This window comes from Candidozyma auris, chromosome 2, assembly GCF_003013715.1.
Source record: "Candidozyma auris chromosome 2, complete sequence".
In the NCBI taxonomy this organism is placed as follows: Eukaryota; Fungi; Ascomycota; class Pichiomycetes; order Serinales; family Metschnikowiaceae; genus Candidozyma; species Candidozyma auris.
In genome coordinates this window covers 1,993,241-2,015,406 of record NC_072813.1, presented here as the reverse complement: position 1 = coordinate 2,015,406, position 22,166 = coordinate 1,993,241, and the positions used below count along the sequence as shown (strand labels likewise).

The following is a 22,166-nucleotide window of genomic DNA, read 5'->3' as shown; positions in this document are numbered from 1 at the left end:
AGGTACGTTTTGCAGGCCAATAGGTCACGCTACATTTATCACGTGATACCAAGCATATTTGGCCCAAGACTGTAGCTCATTTGCCAGGTAACCACTATTTGCATCATGAACCTCAGAAGTTTGGGGCTACTCTTTTCCCTTCTAGCCTCTGCAAATGTTATTTTGGCAAATCACGTACGGTTTGATGATAATAACAATGCCCAGGTTTGCGAAGGGATGTACTCAAAGAAAGATTGGGGTGGCAGTATTCAACCTCAGATTCAATTGAAGCTCGAGCAGTTTGGCGATCATAAATACAATAAAAAGAAGCCTGATGACAATCAAGAAGGGAATGTGCATGTCAGCTACGTCGTTTTTGAATACAAAGACATAGTTCACCTCGGCAAGCCCACGAAAGATGGGTATAGGAAATACATCTGTGACTCCAGCGCCATTGCAGAAGGGATATGTGATGATAAATCTAAAGGCACCTTCATTGTGAACAGTGATATCACTAATACCACCGTACAAACTTCTCAATTGACTCATTTGGGCCCAGGTCACATTAAGTATTCCGTCGGCAGGACCGGATACTACTGTATTGCCACATACAGCGAGGATAACACTAACTATAGAGGGGTAGCAAACTTTCAGAATGCATTTGGACACTTAAGTGCTTCGGAAATCCCAAAATTACCAGCTTACGGAATTTTGACACTTTGTTACACCGTTGTGCTAGCGTTGTATGGGTTTCAATTCTTTAAAAAAAGGAATCAGAATCAGATCTTACCGTTGCAAAAATATTTGTTAGCTATGCTCGGCTTTTTGACTTTTGATACTTTAGTTGTTTGGTCATATTATGACTTGAACAATCGAACTGCGAATCAGCAGAGCGGCTTCGTCATCTTTTACATGATCTTCTTATCATTGTTGAATGCCGGCAAAATGAGTTTCTTCTTCTTCTTACTCTTGTGTATTGGTCTCGGTTACGGTGTGGTGAAAATAAAACTACCTAAAAAGATCATGTTTCGTTGCAAGTTGCTTGCCGGTCTACACTTCGCTGCTGCTATGTTCTACTTGGTCATGACCTACATCAGATCTTCGAGAAACTCTTTAACCTCCAGCAGTGAAGTGTCATCAGATGAGTATGCGGCTAGTATTTGGGATGTTATACCCCTCATCCCGGTCGCCATCACCATGACCGTTTTCTACGTGAGCATTTTGTCCTCAATCAGGGGGACTACTGCAAATCTTCACAAGCAACGCCAAGTGATAAAGTTACAGCTTTATGAGAATTTGTTTCGAATCATAATTGCTTCTGTTGTACTATCGATTGGTGGCTTAGTACTCTCCAGTTTCATTGCATTGAGCTTAACTACCACGGATCTCATTGAGGAACATTGGAAAGGCTCCTACTTTTTGTTTGACTTTTGGCCTAGTGTTGTTTTCTTCTTGGTATTCATTGGCGTTTCTTGGCTATGGAGACCTACTGAGACAAGCTATATGTTGGCCGTATCTCAACAAGTAGCAACAGATGCTGGTGCCGAGAATGATCACAATGGCCCTGCTCAAGGTCATGAATTTGAATTAGACGACATCTCTGTAATGAGCCATAGCGATGAAGAGGGAAATCTTGGCAGAGATAGTTTCGAATTACAAAGCCTGAATATTCCCAGCGAAGTACCACCTGCTTACAATGAAGACGACGCAGGCTTTAAAGGAGGACAGATGCATGACAAAGCAAGTAACGCTGGCAGCACGCTCTTCGAGCTTGGTGACGATGAGGAAAATGAGCACTCACGGAGCAACGCAGATCAAAATGACTACGAGGCTCTCGATGATGATGAGTCTAATGACCGCTTGAAGAAATAGAGATGAGAGGGTTTGAAGATGTGGTTTTGTACGTAATTTAGCTCTCTATTTATTTACCTGCCCATAGAGTTCCGCCACGAGCATGAACATCTTTAGCTAAGTTTTCTACCCTTGAATCCCACTCAACTAAGTGATTGTAGAGAGTTTTGACCTGATCCAAGTTCAAAATCCTAGGTTGCAACCAGGTGACAACCAAAACCTGTTGTATTTGATTAATGTAGCCCTTGATCAAGTTAAGCGAAAAACACTTGATGATAAGCAATTCGACCTCGTCTATTGGGGTTCCAGTGACATCACTGATAGATTTAAACAGTAATCTTTTGTTGGTTGCCTGCTCAGTGGAGATTTTCTCCAACAAAGACATTATAACAATCTTCTGATGCAAGAATGTCTTATGGTGGGCAAGAAATGGACTCTTAGACATTGAGACCTGAAGCCACTCATTAAATTTGGCCAAGTTTCCGGCATTGAGGTTGGTAATCAAGTTATACAACCAGAAATATTCACTGCTTTGGTCACTGATCACCTTTAGTATGTCGTGTAAGATCAACTCACCGAAATTGTAAATCTTGTTGCCAAGCAACGCAGCTATACAGAGGTCGTAACAGAACTTTATTTGCTGGTCCAATGGAAGCGGCGAGTCCAATGAAGAGAGGTATAGTAAACCGTTTGTGTAAAACAAATTGTAGTTTTCATGAATCTTGTAGTATTGGCACTTTGTCAAGTAAAACGCTGCATTTATCTTCGCACTGAACTCATTTTGTAAGGTGCTTTCGAACTTATCCCCAACAGACTCTAATATCTCGTCAGCCAGAACTGAGTCGTTCAAAATCAATGCATACCTGGCGATCTGCAAGTTGACGTATATCACAGCTTCCTCATTGTTGATGAGCTCATCTAAATTGTCAGGTTTTCTTGTACCGTGCTTCTTTGTCAACTCAGCCACCATGGAAGACTTTAATTCGATCAATTTGTCATAGCAAACCTGGTCGTCGTCAAACGAACGCAACAAGAAATCAACAAGTTTGATTTGGTTGAGTTTGTTCTGGAATTGGGACAAGAACAGGCTGAAGATCTGCTGCCTTAATGTCCCTATCAGACTTTCAGGGTTCTGATAGAGCTCCTCGAGAGCCAAAGTCAATTGATTCCACAACTTTCTCTCATAGAAATCCTCCAACTGGTAAATGATCTGAATAAGATCAGAAGACTCAAGCTCCAGTCTTAACTGTGCCAAGATAGTTGACACGTCATTATCCACAGCCATTGCTGACATAATTATTGTTGAAGTTTTGAGTTCTGTGGTGTCTCGAGATTCATGTAGCGGCGGCGATTGTAGATTTGGTAGTGTGCGACACCCAAAACCATCTGCACTACATATGAGTTATCATTTGCAGCCATCATAACTATAGAAAAATATATATATATATATATATATATATATATATATATGTATATAAAAAGCTCGTGTATTGATGTCTTACTCATCGCTAGTGTCAACAGACCTCTTGAAATTACTCCATGTGTTTAAGTTCTCTTCGAAGAGCTGCTTACCTGCGCGAACAAACTCAAGCATAATTGTAAGCCACTTACGTTCCATCTTATCTAGAAATTCTTGGAAGTTGACTTGTAGGTTTTGCGTGAGACTGATCATGTCACCATTGACTAAGTCAATGAGTTGATCAAGTTTATTGAGCTCCTTGTCGATATGCTGCATTTTATGCTGGTAATGCGTTTTCATGTCGCTGGGGCCATCCTCTCCACTCTTCGGCCGCTCATCAGACTCCCTATCAGGATGCGAGGAGAGGCTCTGTTCTGGTAGGGTGAATGTTGATTTTGTGCCACCAAAAAGGCCATACCAAGATTTTTTTGATTGGAGTTGTCTAACACGCTGCTGTCTGTTCTCTATGCGCTGTATCGCTTTTTTTATAGAGGGACTGTTTATATCGAGATCCTTCAAATGCTTGACGGAGTTCATGCTGTCATGAAATGCGCTCATCTCCTGAACTTTGTTGAACTTCAACTTGTAGATAAGTTTGAATTGGATGAGCTTATACTTGTAGAACTTTACAAGCTGTAATGCTGAAAAGTAGTATTGCACAAACCTGTTCACCGGGTCATCCCAGTCAGGAATAACTTCATCGTATAGAAAGTGCTCAAAATTAAGAAATGTCGAGTCCACTGCAGATCCAAATTTCTCAATCACAGAAGAGAGTGACTTGCCTCGGTGCGTGGAAGCATCATGAATTTGAAGCGAAAAGTTGTTCAAATTGGCACCTAGCTCTATTAGCGTGCTTATCAATGTTTTGAAGTTCTTCACAGAGCGGTTATTTAGCTTCTGCACGTCATGAAGAACTTTTATATTCCGGTGAAAGTTGATTTCGAAGTTTATCAAGTCAATCGGTATGTCAGAAAAGACAGTATCATTCTCAGCAATTTCATGAAGGTTGTTTTCTTTAAGATCGTAAAGCTTGATATCAGCATGTAACTTGTGAATGTCATCATTGAGTTTTTTAAGGCCAGAGAGGTTGTCGGTGCTATCCAAGTCAAAACCTGTCACCGAAGGTAGAAGCAAATATAGACCATTTTGATCAGTCGTATCATTAGGATTTGCAAGTAGAAGGTTTGACGGGATTAAGTTTGCAGGAGGCTCATTGATAGCACTTTCCCAACACGACTCGTAGTTTGGATCCAAAAACTTATGGAGTAAAGGACAGTTTCTCAATTTTGTGTTGGAGTCGAATATGACGTCTTGTAGGAAGTTCTTGAAGTAGCGCTTTCGAAGCTCGATAACATTTGTTTCCCTTGAGCTGTCGATGGAGTTTATCAAGTATGTGAGGAAAGTGTGCTTCTCTGGAATCGGAGGCACAACAATTGTGGGGTACATTTTCACCAAATTGTCTCGAAGAGATTTGAACTCGCTATACCTCCTCTTCACAATTATAGCGTCGCTGTCTTTGGCACCTTTCAACTTGAGTTGTATCAAGTACACAACAATAGAATTCATGACACGCTCACTCAGAATCACATCTACAGTGAGTTTTGGACTGTTGAGCATCTTGCGAATCTTTTGAGAAAGTCCAATGGAACTGTTTATGAGGTCATTACCATGAAAGGTCTCGACGTTTGAGTGCTTTGGATCGTTGTTGGGTGTCATGAGGTGAGGTTCCGTGATGGGGTTGTCGGGGGATTGCCTTGAGGAACCGTTTGCATAATCCTCAGTTTCCGTGCGAGATGATTGATACCATGATGGATTATTATCCTGCTCGATATCCCCAAATATTCCTTCGTCGGCCATCTGTGTATGAGTACCGTCTGTTGGCTTCGGACTACCTTTTTGAGGAGGGCTAGAGATTGTAGAGAATAGCGTGCAGGGCAGAGTGGCTCCTAGATAAGGGAGCGATCCCACTGATTGACGAAGACTTGTAAAGGCTAAAAAGAGATAAATTGGGGAGTATATAGAGGGTACCCTCTCCTTCACATTCATATGATTGCATAATCCGGGAAAGTCAGGGAAACGAAGGACCAGAGCACAGAGCAAGCAGCAGTGTGAACCTCACTGCCTAATGCATTGCAAACTATTGAGATGGAGTCAAGGGAGAGATTAAATTTCAGCAGACGGTAATGTCGTTCTGGGACCCCTAATTTCGTGCCTTAAAGCCAGGGAAAAGAAAGCTTTAGAACAGATACAAAAAAAATTCTGGGGAAATCTCTTATTGCTAGGTGTCAGGTGCAATTGACGCAAAGAAATGGCTGCGAAAATTGCTGGCCCCACTCAGAGAACTAGTCCACTTGTAAAACACCTAAATGGACACTGATTCTGAAGATCACAAGTACTTGAAAGTACAATAAAGTGTAAATTGCTCATCGAAATATGAATCTCTGCCCTGTAAGCTTTTTCCATCACGGCGAAACGCATAAGCCCACTTCACTATCAATGGTCAGGAACGCATGAAGTATCTTATCTTAGGCCACTTCAAGGCAGCACTTTATGACTAATCAAAGCAAAATTTCTTGTATTATAATAACTTTTCTCTTGATCTCTCTAATCCACCAAATGTTTGCCTTTCGTTCGCAAATAGGTGTAGTGTTGTCCATCTCGGCGAAGTTAAACATAGCTCGCGTTGAAGAAAAACAGTCGCGCAAGACTAGTGTACCGCCAGAAGACGCCATAAATTTTCTCATTCTTCTTGGTGAGACCTCATTTTGCGATTTCATTTATCGGTTCACCAAACAAGCATGTTCTCCTTGCCGGCGAAGTGGACTAGAATCCTTGTTGCGTTATGCATCTTGCTAACGTTGGCGAACTTTCTAAGTAACGCCTACACACGTAAGGGAGCATCCAAGTTCGACACTTCCCTCGTTTCCAAACCTGCCCAAGGCGGACCGGAGGGAGAGACTAGTCAGAGCGGTGACCAGGCTCAACATAAGCTGCCTGAAAGCCCCGTTGATTCGGAAGGGGACTCTGCTCCTATCAACAAGGCTCGTCCTCCAACTCTTGAAATGCAGCTTCGTAAGTACTACGACGACCGCGAGAATGGGATTCTTATAGTGCTGCTGGAGCCAGCCGACCCCGATTTACCAGAGTACGAGACACACGACATCAAACTGCTCATCAAGCAAAATAAAAACAAGAAGAAGTTCGACGTTGCAGAAATCAAAGGGTACGATTACTCAAAAATGAACGAGCAGGTTCAGCTTTCCCAGAGTAATCATGGAATGCTGGACACATTGAAGTTTATCAGGTTTCAGAACCGGTTTATGACTTTCATTGAGGATGTTTGGCGCATGATTGAAGAAGCTAGACCTTCAGTCAGTGGTATCAACAATGACGCCCATTACTCTCAGTCAAAATCCACTAACAAGTACAAGAATGACAACGGCAGGGTTCCGGTGTACGGCGGACACTGGAGAGAGTCATATCTTTTGGAGCCCATCCGCACCAAAGAGTACCTACTGAGCTTTTTCAGAATAACAACTCAGGAGAAAAATGCTCTCAAAAAATCTCACCTTGATTTCTTATTAAGAATGCCAAAGACTTTCCCTAAAGACTTACTTGACGCGGGACAAAAATTCGGCTTCATGGAGGGAGATGGTATAGTTTACTTGGGAGGCGGCAAGTATAATCAACTTGTACTTCTATCAATTTCTTTGTTGAGACAGACCGGCTGTAAGTTGCCTATAGAGGTCATTATGCCCAAGAGGGAAGACTTTGATATTGATCTTTGCAATAGAATCCTTCCTTCATTTAATGGAAGATGCAAGATTATGTCCGATTTTCTTCCTGAAAGACTTGCGCTGGGAGTAAAGGGTTTCCAGTTAAAGAGTTTAGCACTCTTGGTCTCTTCGTTTAAGAACATCTTATATTTGGATGCAGACAACTTACCTGTGAGAAATCCAGACTATCTTTTCGTCAATGAGCCCTTCACTTTGAAGCATATGATTTTATGGCCTGATTTATGGCGTCGCTCGACCTCACCTAGCTTCTATGAAATTGCGGATATTGAGATTGATCCAGACTGGCAATTGAGAAACAGTTACTTCAAAGGTGATAATAGAGGAACGAAAAAGGGAGAATTGTCATTGCATGATACGAAAGGGACTATACCAGAAGCATCCAGCGAAACTGGTCAGTTTATGATCAATAAGGAAAAACATTTCAAAACCTTGATGTTATCCTTGTATTACAATTACTACGGATTTGATTATTACTATCCCCTCTTGAGTCAGGGTGCTGCAGGCGAGGGCGATAAAGATACTTTTGTCGCCGCTGCGCATAAGTTGTCTCTTCCGTACTACCAAGTTGTGGAGTTTAATCGCGAGTTTGGACCGTTGAAACCAAACAAGAAGCATGAGTATTTTGGTATGGGTCAATACGATCCAATTGTCGACTATTACAATGATAAGTTTGGTCTTACGAACGAGGTTAACATGAACAATCTTGCTCTGGACAACGAAGATCCTGAAAAGCTGAATTACGACTTCCATTACTACAAATCCTCAACATTGATGTTTCTTCACGCTAACTGGCCAAAATTCTATATTGAGGAGATGTTCGGGGACCTGAACTCAAATGGCAGAGGTCCGATGGATAAGAGCGGCAACAGAAGAAGACTTTACACTGACTATTTGAAGAAGGAGACTCATGGTTATGATTTTGAGATAGATGTCATGAAACACGTTGAGACTTGGTTCTGCAAGTCCAAGATCAACCTTCACGGCTTACCAGCATCTGACAGCTCGAAACGGAGCAAAGTTTGTGACAACATCAGGGATCAACTCAAGTATCTTAAAGGTTAAACGATCTCCACATCAAAAAAGCCATTTAAGACTCAGAATTTGCGCTGCAATGTCGCCACTTTGCGCATAAATGAGACAGTAATGTCGAAGAAGAAGAGAAATCTCCTCGACTTCGTCAATCATTTCGATCCTGTTAACTCGAGTAACTTCATCACTCAGCAACCAAGAAAGATCATTGGAGGTGTAGCCACCAATCTCCGCCAAATCAGTCGCTTTGACGACCTGGAAATGCAACACATTTTTGAAGAAGGATTCTCTGGATCTAAGATCGGGATACTTTTGAAAAGTGTAGAGATCAATACCTCGATTAATTAGATTCTGCTCCATTGTCAGTCCAAACGTATCACCAAGCCCCATGGGCTCATACATCAAAATTGCCACATTTGTAAGTTTTTTTCGCCAAAAACCAACTATTTTTTCATTATCCTCAGGTGTCAAGTAACATAGAACGCACTCACTGATCACCAATGTCGGAAGGTCATCATTCAAGTGAGCTAGAATGGCTTCATCGCCGGAATCGTCAATTTCACGTAGATCAAGGGCCACTAAATCATAATTCGGGGTATGGAGCTCGGGTTCCATATCAATGAAGGATTGTTTATCTTTCACTGTGAGCGACTGCAACTCCAGGCCAACTATCTTCAGAAGCACTGGACTGTGCATGATAGCCCACTTTTTGATTTTCACCAGTTCGGCAAAGTCAATCTCCATGTACTTCACCCTGCTTCCGTGCTCCTCTAGCACACGAAAAGCCCTTGTATCAGAACCACCTCCTAGAGACACGATCTGACATTTCTCATAGGAGCTGATGAAGCGCTCAACAACGGTGTTGATCAGTTTTGTGCGGAAGTAAGTACCTCTGTTGATCAATGGATATTTTGGGTCATTGAAAAGAGACCTCAATGCTCTACCAGCAGATAATGCCGTGTAACCGTGACAGAATGGAAGATTTTGCTCATAGGAGTCGAGCATATCTTGAATATAAGTATCTGTAGGAACAAAATAGCCCTTTTGATTGGCGCAATGGCGACAGCTGAGGGCATCTAAGTCGGTTGCTCGTATGAGCTTGTCCTTTTTTTCTCGGATAGATAGCATGGACATCGGCACAATTACTTGCGCTATTCACTGTGGTAGGAACGGTTTGATAATGCAGTGCGCGATCTTCGTAATGCTACCCTAACAGCATTGAAACCTATCAAAGACGTCAGGCACGGGTGATTTCGTGATTTACAATGGCGAAAGATCATCTTCTAAAGGTTTTTCCATTCTAATCTCTGTATTTGATTACTCATTTGCGTCTTTCGTCTTACGCTGTTGAGGGAAGGGAGGAAACAAAGGCTGAGTGGCATAAGAAGAGTGGTCCAGAATAACTACGAGAAGAGGCTTTAAATTTGATTTTTTTCTTCATATGTTTATTTATCCTTTCTTTTTACTCAAACATAACCCAGAATCAAGCATAGACGTCCTGGGGAGGGACGTGTTTTGCGATGATCTGTGGATGGCAGACAACTGAGATAATTCAGTCCATCAGTTGTCGAGAGCTCAAACACCTGGCAGTGTCTAACATCAAATCTTGTCATTACCAGCAGCAATAGCTTTGTCAACATCCTCGATATTCATGACCATCATCATTCTCATTATCATGGCCCTCACTTTTGGAATGTTGCATTATAGTGCACCTCAATTTTGTGACGAAGTCTCTCAAAGGGTTTCATTTTAGAGAGCTGCGCCTCAGTGAACTCCTTTCTCTTTGGAGCATTGATTTTGGGAGGTTTAGCGCTTTTCGTTGCATCTGCACCAAAGAAGGCTGCAAAATCGGCTCTTTTCTCTGCAAAGGTGCCGTGATGGCATTTAACAGCGTTCAATTTCTTTATCTCAGGCTGTGGAGTAGCCGGCTTCGATTTACAGGCGACAGCAGCATCCTTCAAGGGCTTTGAGGGGGGTGGTGAGGGTGGTGGTGGAGCAGTGTCACTCTTGGTCGAAAGTGAAGGCACTGGAGGAGGAGGAGGTGGTGGCGGTGGAGGCGCACCCGAGGAATTTGCCAATGCTGGAACCTTTGGGCAAGAACGAGGAGCAACAGCATTGCCAAGGAATCCTGGGGCAGGCGGTGGTGGTGGTGGTGGGGGTGGAGACGACGAGGAAGCACCTTCAGTGAACATAGGAGGTGGAGGAGGTGGAGGTGGAACGTTTGCCAGAGCCTGCGGCATTGGTGGGGGAGGGGGCGGCGCAACAGGGTTTGTTTGGGTCATATCCACCTGGAACTTATACTCCTTCTTTTTATCATCATCCTTACTTCCATTGAGACGGTTGAAGTAAAACTTCTCAAGCTTTTCTTTGATGGCAGCATTCTTGTCATTTGGCCCGTACTTCTTTGTTGCGGGCTCATTGGAGAGAGTTGTCTTCGTCTTTGGAATATCCAATGGAGTGACAGGACCACTGAACGACAATTTACCCATGGAAACGAGTGCTTTCTCAAGTCTGGAAGCCATACCCAGCATCTTAGATGACATTCTCTTCAGATAATTAGGAATATTCGTCGAATCGTCATCCAATCTATAGAGGTTTTTCTTCTTCGCTTCGAGTTTGGCTTCTAAGGCAAGGTAAGCCTCCGATGGTCCCTCTGGCTCTTCAGGCTCCAGATCAGATTGAGCGGAGTCTTGAAGACACTGGGAGAGTGGGGAAGCTACCGTTGGAACTTCTGACAACAAGTTTCCAAGAGATTTCACAGCAGTGGGAGTTTCTGTCAGCAGAGGCAAAAGAGGCACCAGGGACGAAGCGGTCTCAGACAGATTGGCTAGATTTGGGGAAGCCTGAGGTCTTTCTGTCTTCAGGAGAACCTTCGCTGTGACATCAGACTTCTTAACCTTCAGTGTATCCGAATTCATCTTGTTTCTCAAGACAGCAATTCTATTCAACAATTCAGCTTTCTTGTCCTTCGAGATACCAGCACCAATGCGAGGCTTTGAACTTGAAACCTCAGAGTTTGGAGTTTCATTCTCGGGCGACGTCAACTCTGGCCCTGTGGATTTTTCAGCATCAGCACACTTTTCCAGAGCTTGACCTTGATGAACCAAAGGGACTTCATCCGAGGACAACTCAAGAAGCTCCGTAGGCAATGAAGGAGGTGGGGGAGTCTCCTTTGGTGCCGTGGACTCTAGAATAGCTTTGGTCTTTGGCGTCGAAACATCAACAGAAAGCTTCTCCTTCAACGCCGCTATGCGTTTGGCCAATGCAGCCTTCTTCGCTTCCTTAGAAGATGGTTCAGAAAGATCGCTCAGCGCCTTTGAAGGGGCAGCAACCGAAGAATCGTTGATGGCAACTTCCAGCATAGAAGGAGGTGGGGGAACTTCCTCCAATGCCGTGGCCTTTGGAATAACTTTGGTCTTGGGCGTCGAAACATCAACAGAAAGCTTCTCCTTCAACGCCGCTATGCGTTTGGCCAATGCAGCCTTCTTCGCTTCCTTAGAAGATGGTTCAGAAAGATCGCTCAGCGCCTTTGAAGGGGCAGCAACCGAAGAATCGTTGATGGCAACTTCCAGCATAGAAGGAGGTGGGGGAATCTCCTTTGGGGAAATTTCTTCCGACGCCGTGGCCTTCGGAATAACTTTGGTCTTGGGCGTCGAAACATCAACAGAAAGTTTTTCCTTCAACGCCGCTATGCGTTTGGCCAATGCAGCCTTCTTCGCTTCCTTAGAAGATGGTTCAGAAAGATCGCTCAGCGCCTTTGAAGGGGCAGCAACCGGAGAATCGTTGATGGTGACTTCCAGCATACGAGGAAATGGGGGAACTTCCTCCAATACCGTGGACTCTTGAATAGCTTTGGTCTTCGGTGTCGAAACATCAACAGAAAGTTTCTCCTTCAATACCGCTATACGTTTGGCCAATACAGCCTTCTTCGCTTCCTTGGAAGCTAGAGTATCAGCGGGCTTTTGAACGGGAACCGGCAGGTCAAGGGTCTGCTGAAGCACTTCATTTGGTGAGGCTGCACCAGGTGCGTTCTCGGAAGATGAAACAACAGCACTTTGGTTATCAACATCACCGCCACAAGTTTGTGCAAATGCATCATGAGAGTGAACACTCAGAGGAGCATCGATGATGATAAGAGAGGCAACAGGATCAAGAAGGGGCTCTGGAGAGCTCTGAGTAGTCTTAGCGAGTCCAGTTTCAACATTGGGAACGGCTAAAGCTACTTGTTTCTTTACAGGCGATGCTGTAGGGGTGATAGTTTCCACCTTCTTTTGCGCTGACTCAGCAAATGAAGCCTTGAAATCAGGGTCAGTGTTGTGTCTTTTGGGAGAGCCTGAGGGAGTCTTCCTTGGAGATGGAGGAGCTGTCACGGTAGGTGCCAGCGAGATGGCACTGACTGGCTTTATGACAACAGTGGCCTCCTTCACCGACACAGGAGTATCATTATTCCCTGAATTGACTCTAGAAGAGGCGTCAATTTGAGAACAATACTTGATGACTGATCCCGACTCATCGTCATCATCAACTAGGTCGAGAGAAAACTCCTCCCGAGCCTGTCTGATAGCGGTGTCTGCGTTGGCAAGAATTTGATCCACGCAATTGTCACTTCTAAGAGAGATATACTTCGATTTGAGAAGAGTACGAAGTTTACTCTTTTCGGCTTCTACTCGCGGGGTAGATTGGAGCTTGATAAGCGTATCAGGAAGCTTCTCACTGCAGGGGACTTTCGCCAATGGAGAAGGACAAAGAGGAGGTTCACCACAGGCAGGAGATTGTTGAGCGACCGGCTCTTGGATAAGTGGAGGAGGAGACAGAGCCTTCTTCTCGACGGCCTTGGGCGCACTTTCGACTGCAAGAGCGAGATCAAACTCGGCCTTGATGAGGGGAACGACGGCAGCACGAGGCGAAGGGCAAGGAGAAGGTACAAACGAGACATCAGGCGACGACAGATCTGTCTTAGCTACAAAGGCGGGCAGAGCAGAGAGCTCTCCGTTTTTCTTTTCAGTAGCAGTCTGTACTTCATGCGAGAGACTAGGCTTGCTGTCAGTAGAAATGGCAGTGGAGGTGGCAACTGCTGGATCATAAAAGCAGCAAGAGGTGGAATTAACAGTAGATGGTTCCCAAATAAAGGCATCTTCCTGAGCCCATGGGTTGGAAATGAGCTCCTGGTAGCTGAGGGTGTGGTTCAGGGATTGCTCAGAGTTCCATGGATTGCCAGCGAGGTCGCTGAATACGCCACTGTTGAAGTCGAGCGGGCGACAGGTTACCGGCGACGAAAACGACAGCGACGATGAAGACACAGCACCAAGACGCAGCTCACCGGAGGGGATCAGCACCGGGGTATCGTTGGTGTTCAATGCTGGTACGAGTGGTGAGCTTTTGGCTGCAAATTCCTGCACAGAAAATGGGGATTGCGCAGGTTGCAGAGATTTTGGCGCCACGAACTCGAACTCCGGCGCGAACCCAGTAAGGGTTTTGTCTACTGGGGCGACGACCGCGGAAGGACACTGCGAGACGACCGGCGCACGAGCTGGAGTTTGGGGCGCAGTCACTCGGGCGTGTGTCTCAGTTGCCTCTGAGATCGGCGCGGGCCCTGGAGACCTGGGGAAAGAGATCCGGTCCTCTGGCGCGCAGCGAGGCGCTTTTTCTGGCGCTTGGTCTGGCGCACAGAAGTCGTTTCCAGGGCACCAGGCCGAAGGTGTGGCCGCGCGAACTGTCGCAGACGCGAACTTGGGCCCGCGAGACTTCTGGGGGACCTGGAGCACCAAATGCCACTGGGGGTCTTGATCAGTGGATACTTCAGGGCAACTCGATTTCGGCGACGACAGCCAGTTTAAGCCAGACAAAAATTGGTCTGGCGGGGACTTTTTTGAGGCGGCCTCGATTAAAGTCCCAGGGGGCGAACGAGGCAAGAAAACGTCAGACTCGTCCTCGAAGTCGCCGGGAGGGAGATGTATGAGCTTGTCGAGGATTTGACGTTTGCGCGGCCTCTCGCTGGTTGTCTGATCTGCATGGTCCACCGCGCGAAACAAGCGAGGGTCGATTTTCTCGCTGTGCGAACTCCGAATTGGTGCAGGGTCTTTTGCAACCATTACCCTCAGGGCATGGGCAGCTTTGGACGACGTGGCCTTGGGGTAAGAAACTATAGCGGCGGGTTTCTTCACATTATCGGAAGCCTTTTGATCGGCATCCTTCTCCTTTCTTGTAGATTTGCGTCTTCTTCTAGAAGGCTTCTTCTTGAGCTCCATCTGAGGCCCTGTCTTCTTCTCGGCGGCAACGACAGGAGCCTTATCCTTCTTTGAAGGGACACAAAGGGCAGCAATAGCGGCGGCCTTGGCGTCGGCATGTACGTCCGAGGTAAGAAGCGGCTTGTTCCGCTTGAGCGACGACTTTGGCAACCTTGGATCGACGGCGGGCTTCCTCTCCTCTTTGTGCTGTAAGCACTCGTACATGTTGTAGGGCCTTTTTCCCATAGCGGCTTTCAACTTTGCAAGCTTGGCAAGTCTCTGGCGCTCTTGAGCTTGAACGTAAGCAATAGCGCGAGCTTGGTATTTCGCTTTCGTTTCTTCGCTCAAGGGCGGGTACTTCTCGCTGAAAGCTCCCACTGGGCGTGGGTCCTTTCTGCGTTCAGAAAACTTACTTTTGTCCGTTTGGAACCTAGCTGAAGCTCGATGATTCACCAGTGTGAAACCTTCGGCATCAATTGCGTTGTTAAAAAGTCTTGGGGTCATTGTTGTGTCTGGGATATTGCTGGGGGTGGGTGGTTGTACAAAAACAGAGGGTCTGGGAATAGTCGCGAGATATAAGGCTGCGATTTGTAGTGAACACAGAAGGGAAAGTGTAAGACAAAAATACGAAATTCCCTAAATGCTTTTTTAAAACGACCACTGCTGCAATCGACGAAAGTGCAACTGTACCTATCTTGAATTGAGGCACCAGTATCAGTTTCTTAGTTGTATGTGAGAACCCGATTGAGTTATTTGCTGAGGATCGAAGAATTGACGTTTATGATTTCCATTATCACCCATTTCCAACCACAAATTCAGCTACGAAAGAGGACCATTTACTGTTCAGATCGAGCACTCTACCAAAAGCGGTAGGTAGTGTTAGCAGCTGCAGCATCTCTTTGGAGTTGCAACAAGATATTTTATCAAAGTTACAAGTCCAGCTGGGTCTGAAACTTCAGTAGCTTCCCGACACAAAAAATATATGGTAGAGTCGCTCGATGTATCAGTTTGCAAGCACCCAAATTTCCATGTATGGTAACAAAATTATACAACAAGTAGAGGAACAAAGTACTCGCCTTCCTTAGATCTGACTATGAATGTTATGTTTTTAATTTCGTTGCTTCCATGCAGAAAATATGATGTTGATCATGGAGACAGAGCACCCATTGCTCTTCAACATGAGATCAACAATCCTTGCCGTAGCCGGATAGCTACAGACACGCATAGAACCTTCGTCTTGCCAAAGTTCATTAAAAAGCTCAGAGAAGAAAAAAAGAAGAGTAAGTAAACTAAATGCCTCATGGCCATCAGCCCCATTATGGCAAGTAGAGAGAAGAACAGGTAAGATATGCACCTCCTTTAAAGCAAGTCAAAAGGGCGTTTAGTGGTGAGATCAGGAAACTCCAGTTGTCGAGAAGGTCCAGAATTTGCGCACTTTCTCCAAATAGCCTTCAAAGCAAGAAAAGAATCACAAGATAAGTGTTACTGAAGGAGGAAGTTCTGTTTCGTAAGAGATCTGACAAAGAGACAGAGGGAATGGTAGTGCGGAGATCAGCTCTGCGTAGATAGCTGAGTATAGCTGTCAACCGTTCTCCATTTCACAGGCTATAATATCTATTAAAAGACATTTTGGGTCTGAGTTTCCAAAGCAGCTTGGAGCACACTCGAGGCGAGCGCCGAAGCATCCAAGCGGAGACTGTTCAAATTCCACATAACTCAGGGAGAAAGCAAATGATGAACGGGATCAGCCAATTAGGCAAGAGGTGAAAAGATATAGATTTTCTTAAAGGACTTTTTATTTTTTTTCTTGCTCTGGAAGTTTTCAGAATACATTCGAGAAGAGTTTCCCAAAGATTCTGTCAACATGCCTATGACAATACCAAGCATTCCAATTCTGTTCCATCTAATTTTTTGAAAGAAGATTTCATTCCATGACCCGTTAAAATCCTTTGAATGGCAACTGTTGGGTCCAGAAGCCATATCACAAAGCAAGCTTTATAAGACATTATAGCAAATAGTTTAGAGCCACTTGGAACTCAACGATGATGACGGCTTTAAATGATTGATTGTGCGAATCCCAATGATTAATTCTTTCCATCTATAAAATTCATGCGTATGCTATGAATTGGCACTATCTAATTTGTCAATCGAAGGCTATTTGCAAGTGCTGCTTCAAGGACGAGCTTCGCTCACCTCGTAGAATTGTAAGCTGGCCAGTATTATATAGTTGAACTCAGCAACATCATAAAAACGATGACAACTTTAGCTTTTCCGAGTTGGGAAAGCATAGACGAATTTGCCTTTTTCTTGTTTGATGACCCTTCTTTGCTTTCAAAGCGGTATCAAACCCTCTCAACAATAGCCCACCAGTTGTCCTTTTCGTAGCCATGGTCTACCACCTTACCGCCAGCCCTTTCGGCATTTTCCACAAGTTCTCCCTTTCTATAGAGATGATAGTAACGGTACTTGGTTTCCGGTTCAGAAAATTTCAGTTCTTCGATGTCATCCTTCTGTGCCCCCTTTTTCTTTTTTGAGTTGACATTTTTTTGAAGAACCCACGGTATCAAAATGTCTTGGTCATCGCCCTCCTTATACCCTCTTCTAGACTTCTCCTGTTCAAGTGCCCAACAGTATACTAGAAGCCTGCCTCCAACTCGGAGCTTGGAAAGAATATGCTTTATAGCCTCTATCCGTCTTTCTTCGTTCGCAAAATGATGTATTACCGCTATCAGGATGGCGAAATCGAACCTGTCGCTCTCATGAGGTAGATGTAATCCATCGGCCACTCCTACGTCGTACTTGTTATCGCTTACCTTTTGAGCACATTCAATGAGCCCGTCCGAACGATCTGTACCAAGACAATAAAGCTTTTTGTTCACTCCAAGATACTTTCCGTTGCCGCAACCCACATCTATGCCAATGCTGAAATCTGGTTGATCAAGTAAGAACTTCTCCACTATGGGCCAAGGCTTGTACCTTGTCGAGGAGAAGTGAGGAGCTATATCATTGTAGACTTCATGCACAAACTGTTGTTCTTGATCTTCCGGCACTGCTTGTGTTTCAAGCGGTATGGAGGGAACACTCATTCGTGCTATTGGAATATAAGGTGATCGTGATGCCCGCGATGGCATATGTAGAAGTGAGTTCGCACAAGACTGGAGTTGTCTAAGTGAAATATAAAACTCCATAGATAAACTAGATAGAGGAACCTCAGACCAAAAAAAAAAAAAAACCCTAATGTTAGTTCCCTTCTTAGTCTCGGTTTTGGCTGCGTTTGTGGCTTACGTGAGATGGGGACTGGGGATATCTGAGGAGCCTTCGATTGCCCAGATTGAGGCCCTACGAACATACGTTGCCGACCTGTTCGCTGTGAAGCAGCCAATAAGGATCAGATTCCACGATACTGGCTTCAGATTCCCTGACCTTGTGCTTGCTACCCAACGCCAGCTAGATTACCAGTTAGCAAAGTTGGGAATTCCATATAGATATCCATTGATAGATGAGCTCCCGAAGCACATTCCACGGCTTGGTTTTAACAAGACATCCACTCAGAGCACAAGAGTGTTTACACTAACTGATGGGGCAATTTCCGCCACAGATGCGGTTGAAGATGCCGAAGAGATGGACATTTCGGTGACTCCGCCCCCAGACTTTTCATTAGACATGGCATTAGGAGGCAATGTGGGAGTGTGGCTAGATCTGGTCAGGTTCCGAGCCATGATGACGTATAATCTTGAATCTGTACATGCCAATGATCTTCCTTTCTACTTGGCTCAAACAATACTTGACCACTTGTGCGAGGTTGACGTCAAATTGTATGATATGCGCCACAACATAAGCTTTGACGACTATGTTCCAAAACTAACTGTAAATATAGTTGCTGCAGAGGACGGTGCTTTAAAAGAGTCTACGGTCGTCGAAGACGCTATTGAAGAGCTGTTATTGAAGCATCTGGAAGTCATTAAACCCTTTGTCAATGTCACACCCCGTCTTTACACAATAGACGTGACAAAGAATAGAATTCCCAGAACGATAATGAAGAATACTACAGATCAGATTACATTCGTTTTCCTGACAACTTTGAAAGGATTCTTAAACCAAGTCGATGGAGCCTCTGTGTACCACTTGTTACCAGACAAGCCCAAGACAAACTTGGGAGATGCCTATGGGACTGAATACATTGAAGCACAAAAGCTCAACGAAAGTCCGCGTATAAACATCACCAACTTTTTATTCTCCGTTTTTGGTGAGATAGAAGAGCGAACAGGTCTCAGAGAGAAATGTTCCAACAAACACCTCGAGGTCTTTTTCACAACTAAGCTTCTTACTATCAAAGGAATCGAAAAAGCTTTGAAGCTCATAAAAAATGATCCCAACGAAGCCAACTTGCTGACTTTTTGGGAGGTTTGCAAGCTAGTTGACCTAATATTAAGCGAACGCGAGCACAACTGGAGTAGCCACCTAAAGCATATTCATGAAATAATTAAAAAGGTGACAGGCACTAAATAGATGGTATAAAGATACATCGGAGTTTCAAGTCTACAATAGTAAATTGATACAATGTAGCATTACTATTCATGTCCTGCAGAGCGCTCACATCAAAACTTGGATACTCCATCAATCAAAACCACCTTCCTATCAATATGAGCAATATGGACGACGAGGAGATCTTAAGTGATGTCAGTCTAGATGAGGACGATGAAGAATTGATCTGGAGGGTGTTCTACGCGTCAAAAGAGGACTCGAACAAGGCTGAAGACCAACTCGAGAATGATCAGGATGAGGAACTATCAGATCTTAGCGACATTGAGGATCAGGAATTGGTACAAAAATACAAGCATCTCAAGCAACAAGAATCAGCACCACTACTGGAGGATGACAAGAAGAAACTTCTCATTACATCGTTTACTGAAGAGCAGATGGACAAGTTCGAAGCATACAGAAGATCGTCGATCAACAAGGCAGGTGTGAGGAAGCTCTGTAACGGTGCTTTGAACCAATCAATACCCGAGAACATGGCTAAGATACTAGCTGGTCTATCGAAGCTGTTTCTTGGTGACATTATCACAAAAGCCTTTGAGATACAAGAACGTGAATACAAGGCCCAACTTATCCTTGACATAGATGCAAAGAAAAGGCGCAAAAAAGAAACACTCAGAAGGATTGAAAAAGGTGAAGACATATCCAATGTCCCTCCAGAAAGAAAGCTTGAGTACCTCGGAGATAGAAAAGGACCACTTCAACCAGAACATATACGCGAAGCTTGGAGACTATACAAGCTCGAAAGCAGTGGTGCCTATCTGTCACAGTGGAGAACACAGGGAGAGGGAGATGGTAAGTTTTTCAGGTAAAGCATGGATAACAATAAATTACTATTTGACGCTAAACTATTTTTGAATTGGGAAACTAGATTTTAAGGCTGCTCATACGACGACGAGCCCCTTGAGGCTTCCTGTCGTCAATCTTTGTGCACACCCAGGTGGACGAATACATGTTGATTCTATCGATCAGCTCACCCGAATGCCTTATGGCAGCTGGCTTACACTTGAAGCCACAAGATTCGAAGGTCTTGATATACCATGGGAATTGAGCTGCTGAGCGGAGCATGACACGGCCCCCTGGCACCAAGCACTGCTTCACTGCCTCAATCTCCTTACGGGCATCTTCACCACTTGGATCGAACCAGTCCATGTGATCCATAATGATGGCGATAGTGATTGACTTCTTGCTGAGGCGGGCAAAGACATCGTTTAAAGTGTCAGTGTGAAGACGGATGTTGTCAATTGGAGCTGTACCATCCTTACGCACAGTTGTAAGGTTTTTGAAGCCCTTCTCTGTTAAGTACGTGGGGCAGTTCTTTGGCGAATAGCGGCCCTTCAAAGTCAAGTAATAGAAGTAGTTATCAGTGGAGATCAACGAACGACGAACCACTGGGTCCAAAGTGTCCACAACATACTTAAAAACCGAGTCACCCATCATCTGCGCCTGGTTAGCTGGAACTCCGAGAGCTTTCCACAAGAAGATGGGATTACCGATAAGAAGCGTTGCGACGACAGGATTCAAAAGTGTAGGTCTCACTTTTTCTTCCCAGATCTTGATTTGGTCCTTCATGTTCGTGCAAGAACAGAGCTCGTTGATGTATTTGTTTGCTCCAAAAATGGTGAACACAGCTTTAGCAAGTCTCAAAGCCCACCTAGTTGAACCAGTGTCGTACAAGCCTTTACCAGAAGGATTGAAGGTAACTTCACCGTTATCCGCCCAAAACTGAAAAGCGTTCGATGACATGTTTGCGCTGAGCTGGGAGATCAAAAGTTCTCTGAAGTTTGCTATCTTACCGTCACCAAATATCTTCCAAACCTGGGCTTGGTCGAGAGTTTTAAATGAGGCCAATTTCAACTCCAATAAATGATTTTGGCATGGGTTCAAGTCAACAGCATGAATTTTTTTTGGGGGATCTGGAAGAGCAGCGTAATCCAAAATGTTGTCACCCGCAGACGTGATGGCCAAAACGGTGTCGTCACCCGAGAATTTCAAGATGTTGTGGTCTTCACGAGGGTCTTCCCAAGTGAACCCGTAGATATACTGGTTCCTGAATTGTTGGTACTGTGGGTTGATCTCGTCAAAGTACACTCTCCAAGGCTGACGCTGGTAATAGGTGGACGGGAAAGGCAAGTTCTTGCGGAAGTTCGACAAGGCAGCTTCATGGCCCTTACTTACTGGGATATCGTACTCTTGTGCCTGTGTTTCGTCAGAGGGTGCAAGGTAAGGTGACTCTGTGGCGAGGCAATTAATACGATGAAGCAAAGCAGAGGATCTAGTCTTGTCACAGCCAATCCAGACATAGTATGGAATCTTGCCCATCATGTTGTTGTAACAGTTCAAAGACTTGAGTGTTCCGAACTTGTACTCCAAGTAGTTACGTCTAGCACTGTCCAAGAAGATTTTGTCTGCTTCAAACCAGATGCGCCAGAAGTTTCTGAGAAGCCATGGGATGTTTCTGTTCACGATTCCGCCAACCGTGTTGATCCTGCCCATGTAGGTGTCAGAGCTCTGGACGCCAAAATCAACACTAGCAATGACACCGTTGGAGCTGTCCAAGAGGTCCACTGCGTGGTCAATGACAGAATTGAATGTTGGAATCATCAGCAACGAGTAAGAGAAGGTGATCAAGTCGGCCTTGTCATGGCTGATGGTGAAGTCAGCAGCGTCTGCCACCATTACTTGCACAAGGTGCTCGTAAGGCTTGCCGGCAAACCGTTGGCGTGCAATTTCACAAAGAGAAGGCAGCAAGTCGATCAAATAAATAGCCTCGAAGTTCTTCAAGAGCGGCAACACCAGATCCATCATCTCAATATTCTTGCCTGTTCCACCACCAATATCGACCCACACAAGCTTGCCGTTTTTGTTGGGGATGTGTGCAGCAGCCAACAGAAGGCAATCCTCCCTGCCCTTCAACAAATAGCTGCGTGTCTTATCATAGATGTGCGCCTGGTTACTGTAGAACAACTCAAGCGCCTGCTGTTGTTCGGTTGGCTTGTTGTGCACCTTGTGGATAAAAGGCTTGACAAAGCAAGCCCAGGCAAACACCAGCACCGATCTCACGAATTGATTCAAGGTCGAAGAGAACAAGATGAGTGCAACGAGAGTGAGAGACCCTCCAAAGAGGACCTTGGTTGGCTCCACGTCCAAGAAAATCTGCAGCATGGGGAGATGTTGAATTTCCAATGAGTTCAATTGAGTTGCAAAAAACAAAAAATCCATCTACTTTTGCTACACGAGATCTTATATACCTAGGGAACGTTTTGGGTGCAAAACATCTTGAGG

At 44.8% G+C, this 22,166-nt stretch overlaps 10 protein-coding genes across 10 annotated transcripts; 4 read left to right on the top strand and 6 right to left on the bottom strand. All coding sequences in view use genetic code 12, as the record gives it.

The window, feature by feature from the left end:
• Nucleotides 1–105: 105 nt before the first annotated feature.
• Nucleotides 106–1,851, top strand: CJI96_0002381 (uncharacterized protein; the record flags this gene model as incomplete). Its single annotated transcript, XM_029035896.2, has 1 exon — nt 106–1,851. One exon carries the CDS (start codon nt 106–108, stop codon nt 1,849–1,851), a length of 1,746 nt encoding a protein of 581 aa, XP_028891138.2.
• A 49-nt stretch (nt 1,852–1,900) lies between these two features.
• On the bottom strand, nt 1,901–3,124 carry CJI96_0002380 (proteasome regulatory particle lid subunit RPN9; the record flags this gene model as incomplete). Its single annotated transcript, XM_029035895.2, has 1 exon — nt 1,901–3,124. One exon carries the CDS (start codon nt 3,122–3,124, stop codon nt 1,901–1,903), a length of 1,224 nt encoding a protein of 407 aa, XP_028891137.2.
• A 204-nt stretch (nt 3,125–3,328) lies between these two features.
• Nucleotides 3,329–5,146, bottom strand: CJI96_0002379 (uncharacterized protein; the record flags this gene model as incomplete). Its single annotated transcript, XM_029035894.2, has 1 exon — nt 3,329–5,146. The coding sequence occupies one exon, from the start codon at nt 5,144–5,146 to the stop codon at nt 3,329–3,331; it is 1,818 nt and encodes a 605-aa protein (XP_028891136.1).
• Nucleotides 5,147–6,087: 941 nt separating this feature from the next.
• Nucleotides 6,088–8,148, top strand: MNN24 (Mnn24p; the record flags this gene model as incomplete). The annotated part of the gene is made up of 1 exon (XM_029035893.2): nt 6,088–8,148. One exon carries the CDS (start codon nt 6,088–6,090, stop codon nt 8,146–8,148), a length of 2,061 nt encoding a protein of 686 aa, XP_028891135.2.
• A 12-nt stretch (nt 8,149–8,160) lies between these two features.
• On the bottom strand, nt 8,161–9,249 carry CJI96_0002377 (leucine carboxy methyltransferase; the record flags this gene model as incomplete). Its single annotated transcript, XM_029035892.2, has 1 exon — nt 8,161–9,249. One exon carries the CDS (start codon nt 9,247–9,249, stop codon nt 8,161–8,163), a length of 1,089 nt encoding a protein of 362 aa, XP_028891134.2.
• A 548-nt stretch (nt 9,250–9,797) lies between these two features.
• On the bottom strand, nt 9,798–14,846 carry CJI96_0002376 (uncharacterized protein; the record flags this gene model as incomplete). Its single annotated transcript, XM_029035891.2, has 1 exon — nt 9,798–14,846. The coding sequence occupies one exon, from the start codon at nt 14,844–14,846 to the stop codon at nt 9,798–9,800; it is 5,049 nt and encodes a 1,682-aa protein (XP_028891133.2).
• Nucleotides 14,847–16,684: 1,838 nt separating this feature from the next.
• On the bottom strand, nt 16,685–17,428 carry TRM9 (tRNA (carboxymethyluridine(34)-5-O)-methyltransferase; the record flags this gene model as incomplete). Its single annotated transcript, XM_029035890.2, has 1 exon — nt 16,685–17,428. One exon carries the CDS (start codon nt 17,426–17,428, stop codon nt 16,685–16,687), a length of 744 nt encoding a protein of 247 aa, XP_028891132.2.
• Nucleotides 17,429–17,579: 151 nt separating this feature from the next.
• Nucleotides 17,580–18,851, top strand: CJI96_0002374 (uncharacterized protein; the record flags this gene model as incomplete). Its single annotated transcript, XM_029035889.2, has 1 exon — nt 17,580–18,851. The coding sequence occupies one exon, from the start codon at nt 17,580–17,582 to the stop codon at nt 18,849–18,851; it is 1,272 nt and encodes a 423-aa protein (XP_028891131.2).
• A 68-nt stretch (nt 18,852–18,919) lies between these two features.
• Nucleotides 18,920–19,693, top strand: CJI96_0002373 (TATA-binding protein-associated factor TAF11; the record flags this gene model as incomplete). Its single annotated transcript, XM_029035888.2, has 1 exon — nt 18,920–19,693. One exon carries the CDS (start codon nt 18,920–18,922, stop codon nt 19,691–19,693), a length of 774 nt encoding a protein of 257 aa, XP_028891130.2.
• A 55-nt stretch (nt 19,694–19,748) lies between these two features.
• Nucleotides 19,749–22,046, bottom strand: BTA1 (Bta1p; the record flags this gene model as incomplete). Its single annotated transcript, XM_029035887.2, has 1 exon — nt 19,749–22,046. One exon carries the CDS (start codon nt 22,044–22,046, stop codon nt 19,749–19,751), a length of 2,298 nt encoding a protein of 765 aa, XP_028891129.2.
• Nucleotides 22,047–22,166: the final 120 nt, after the last annotated feature.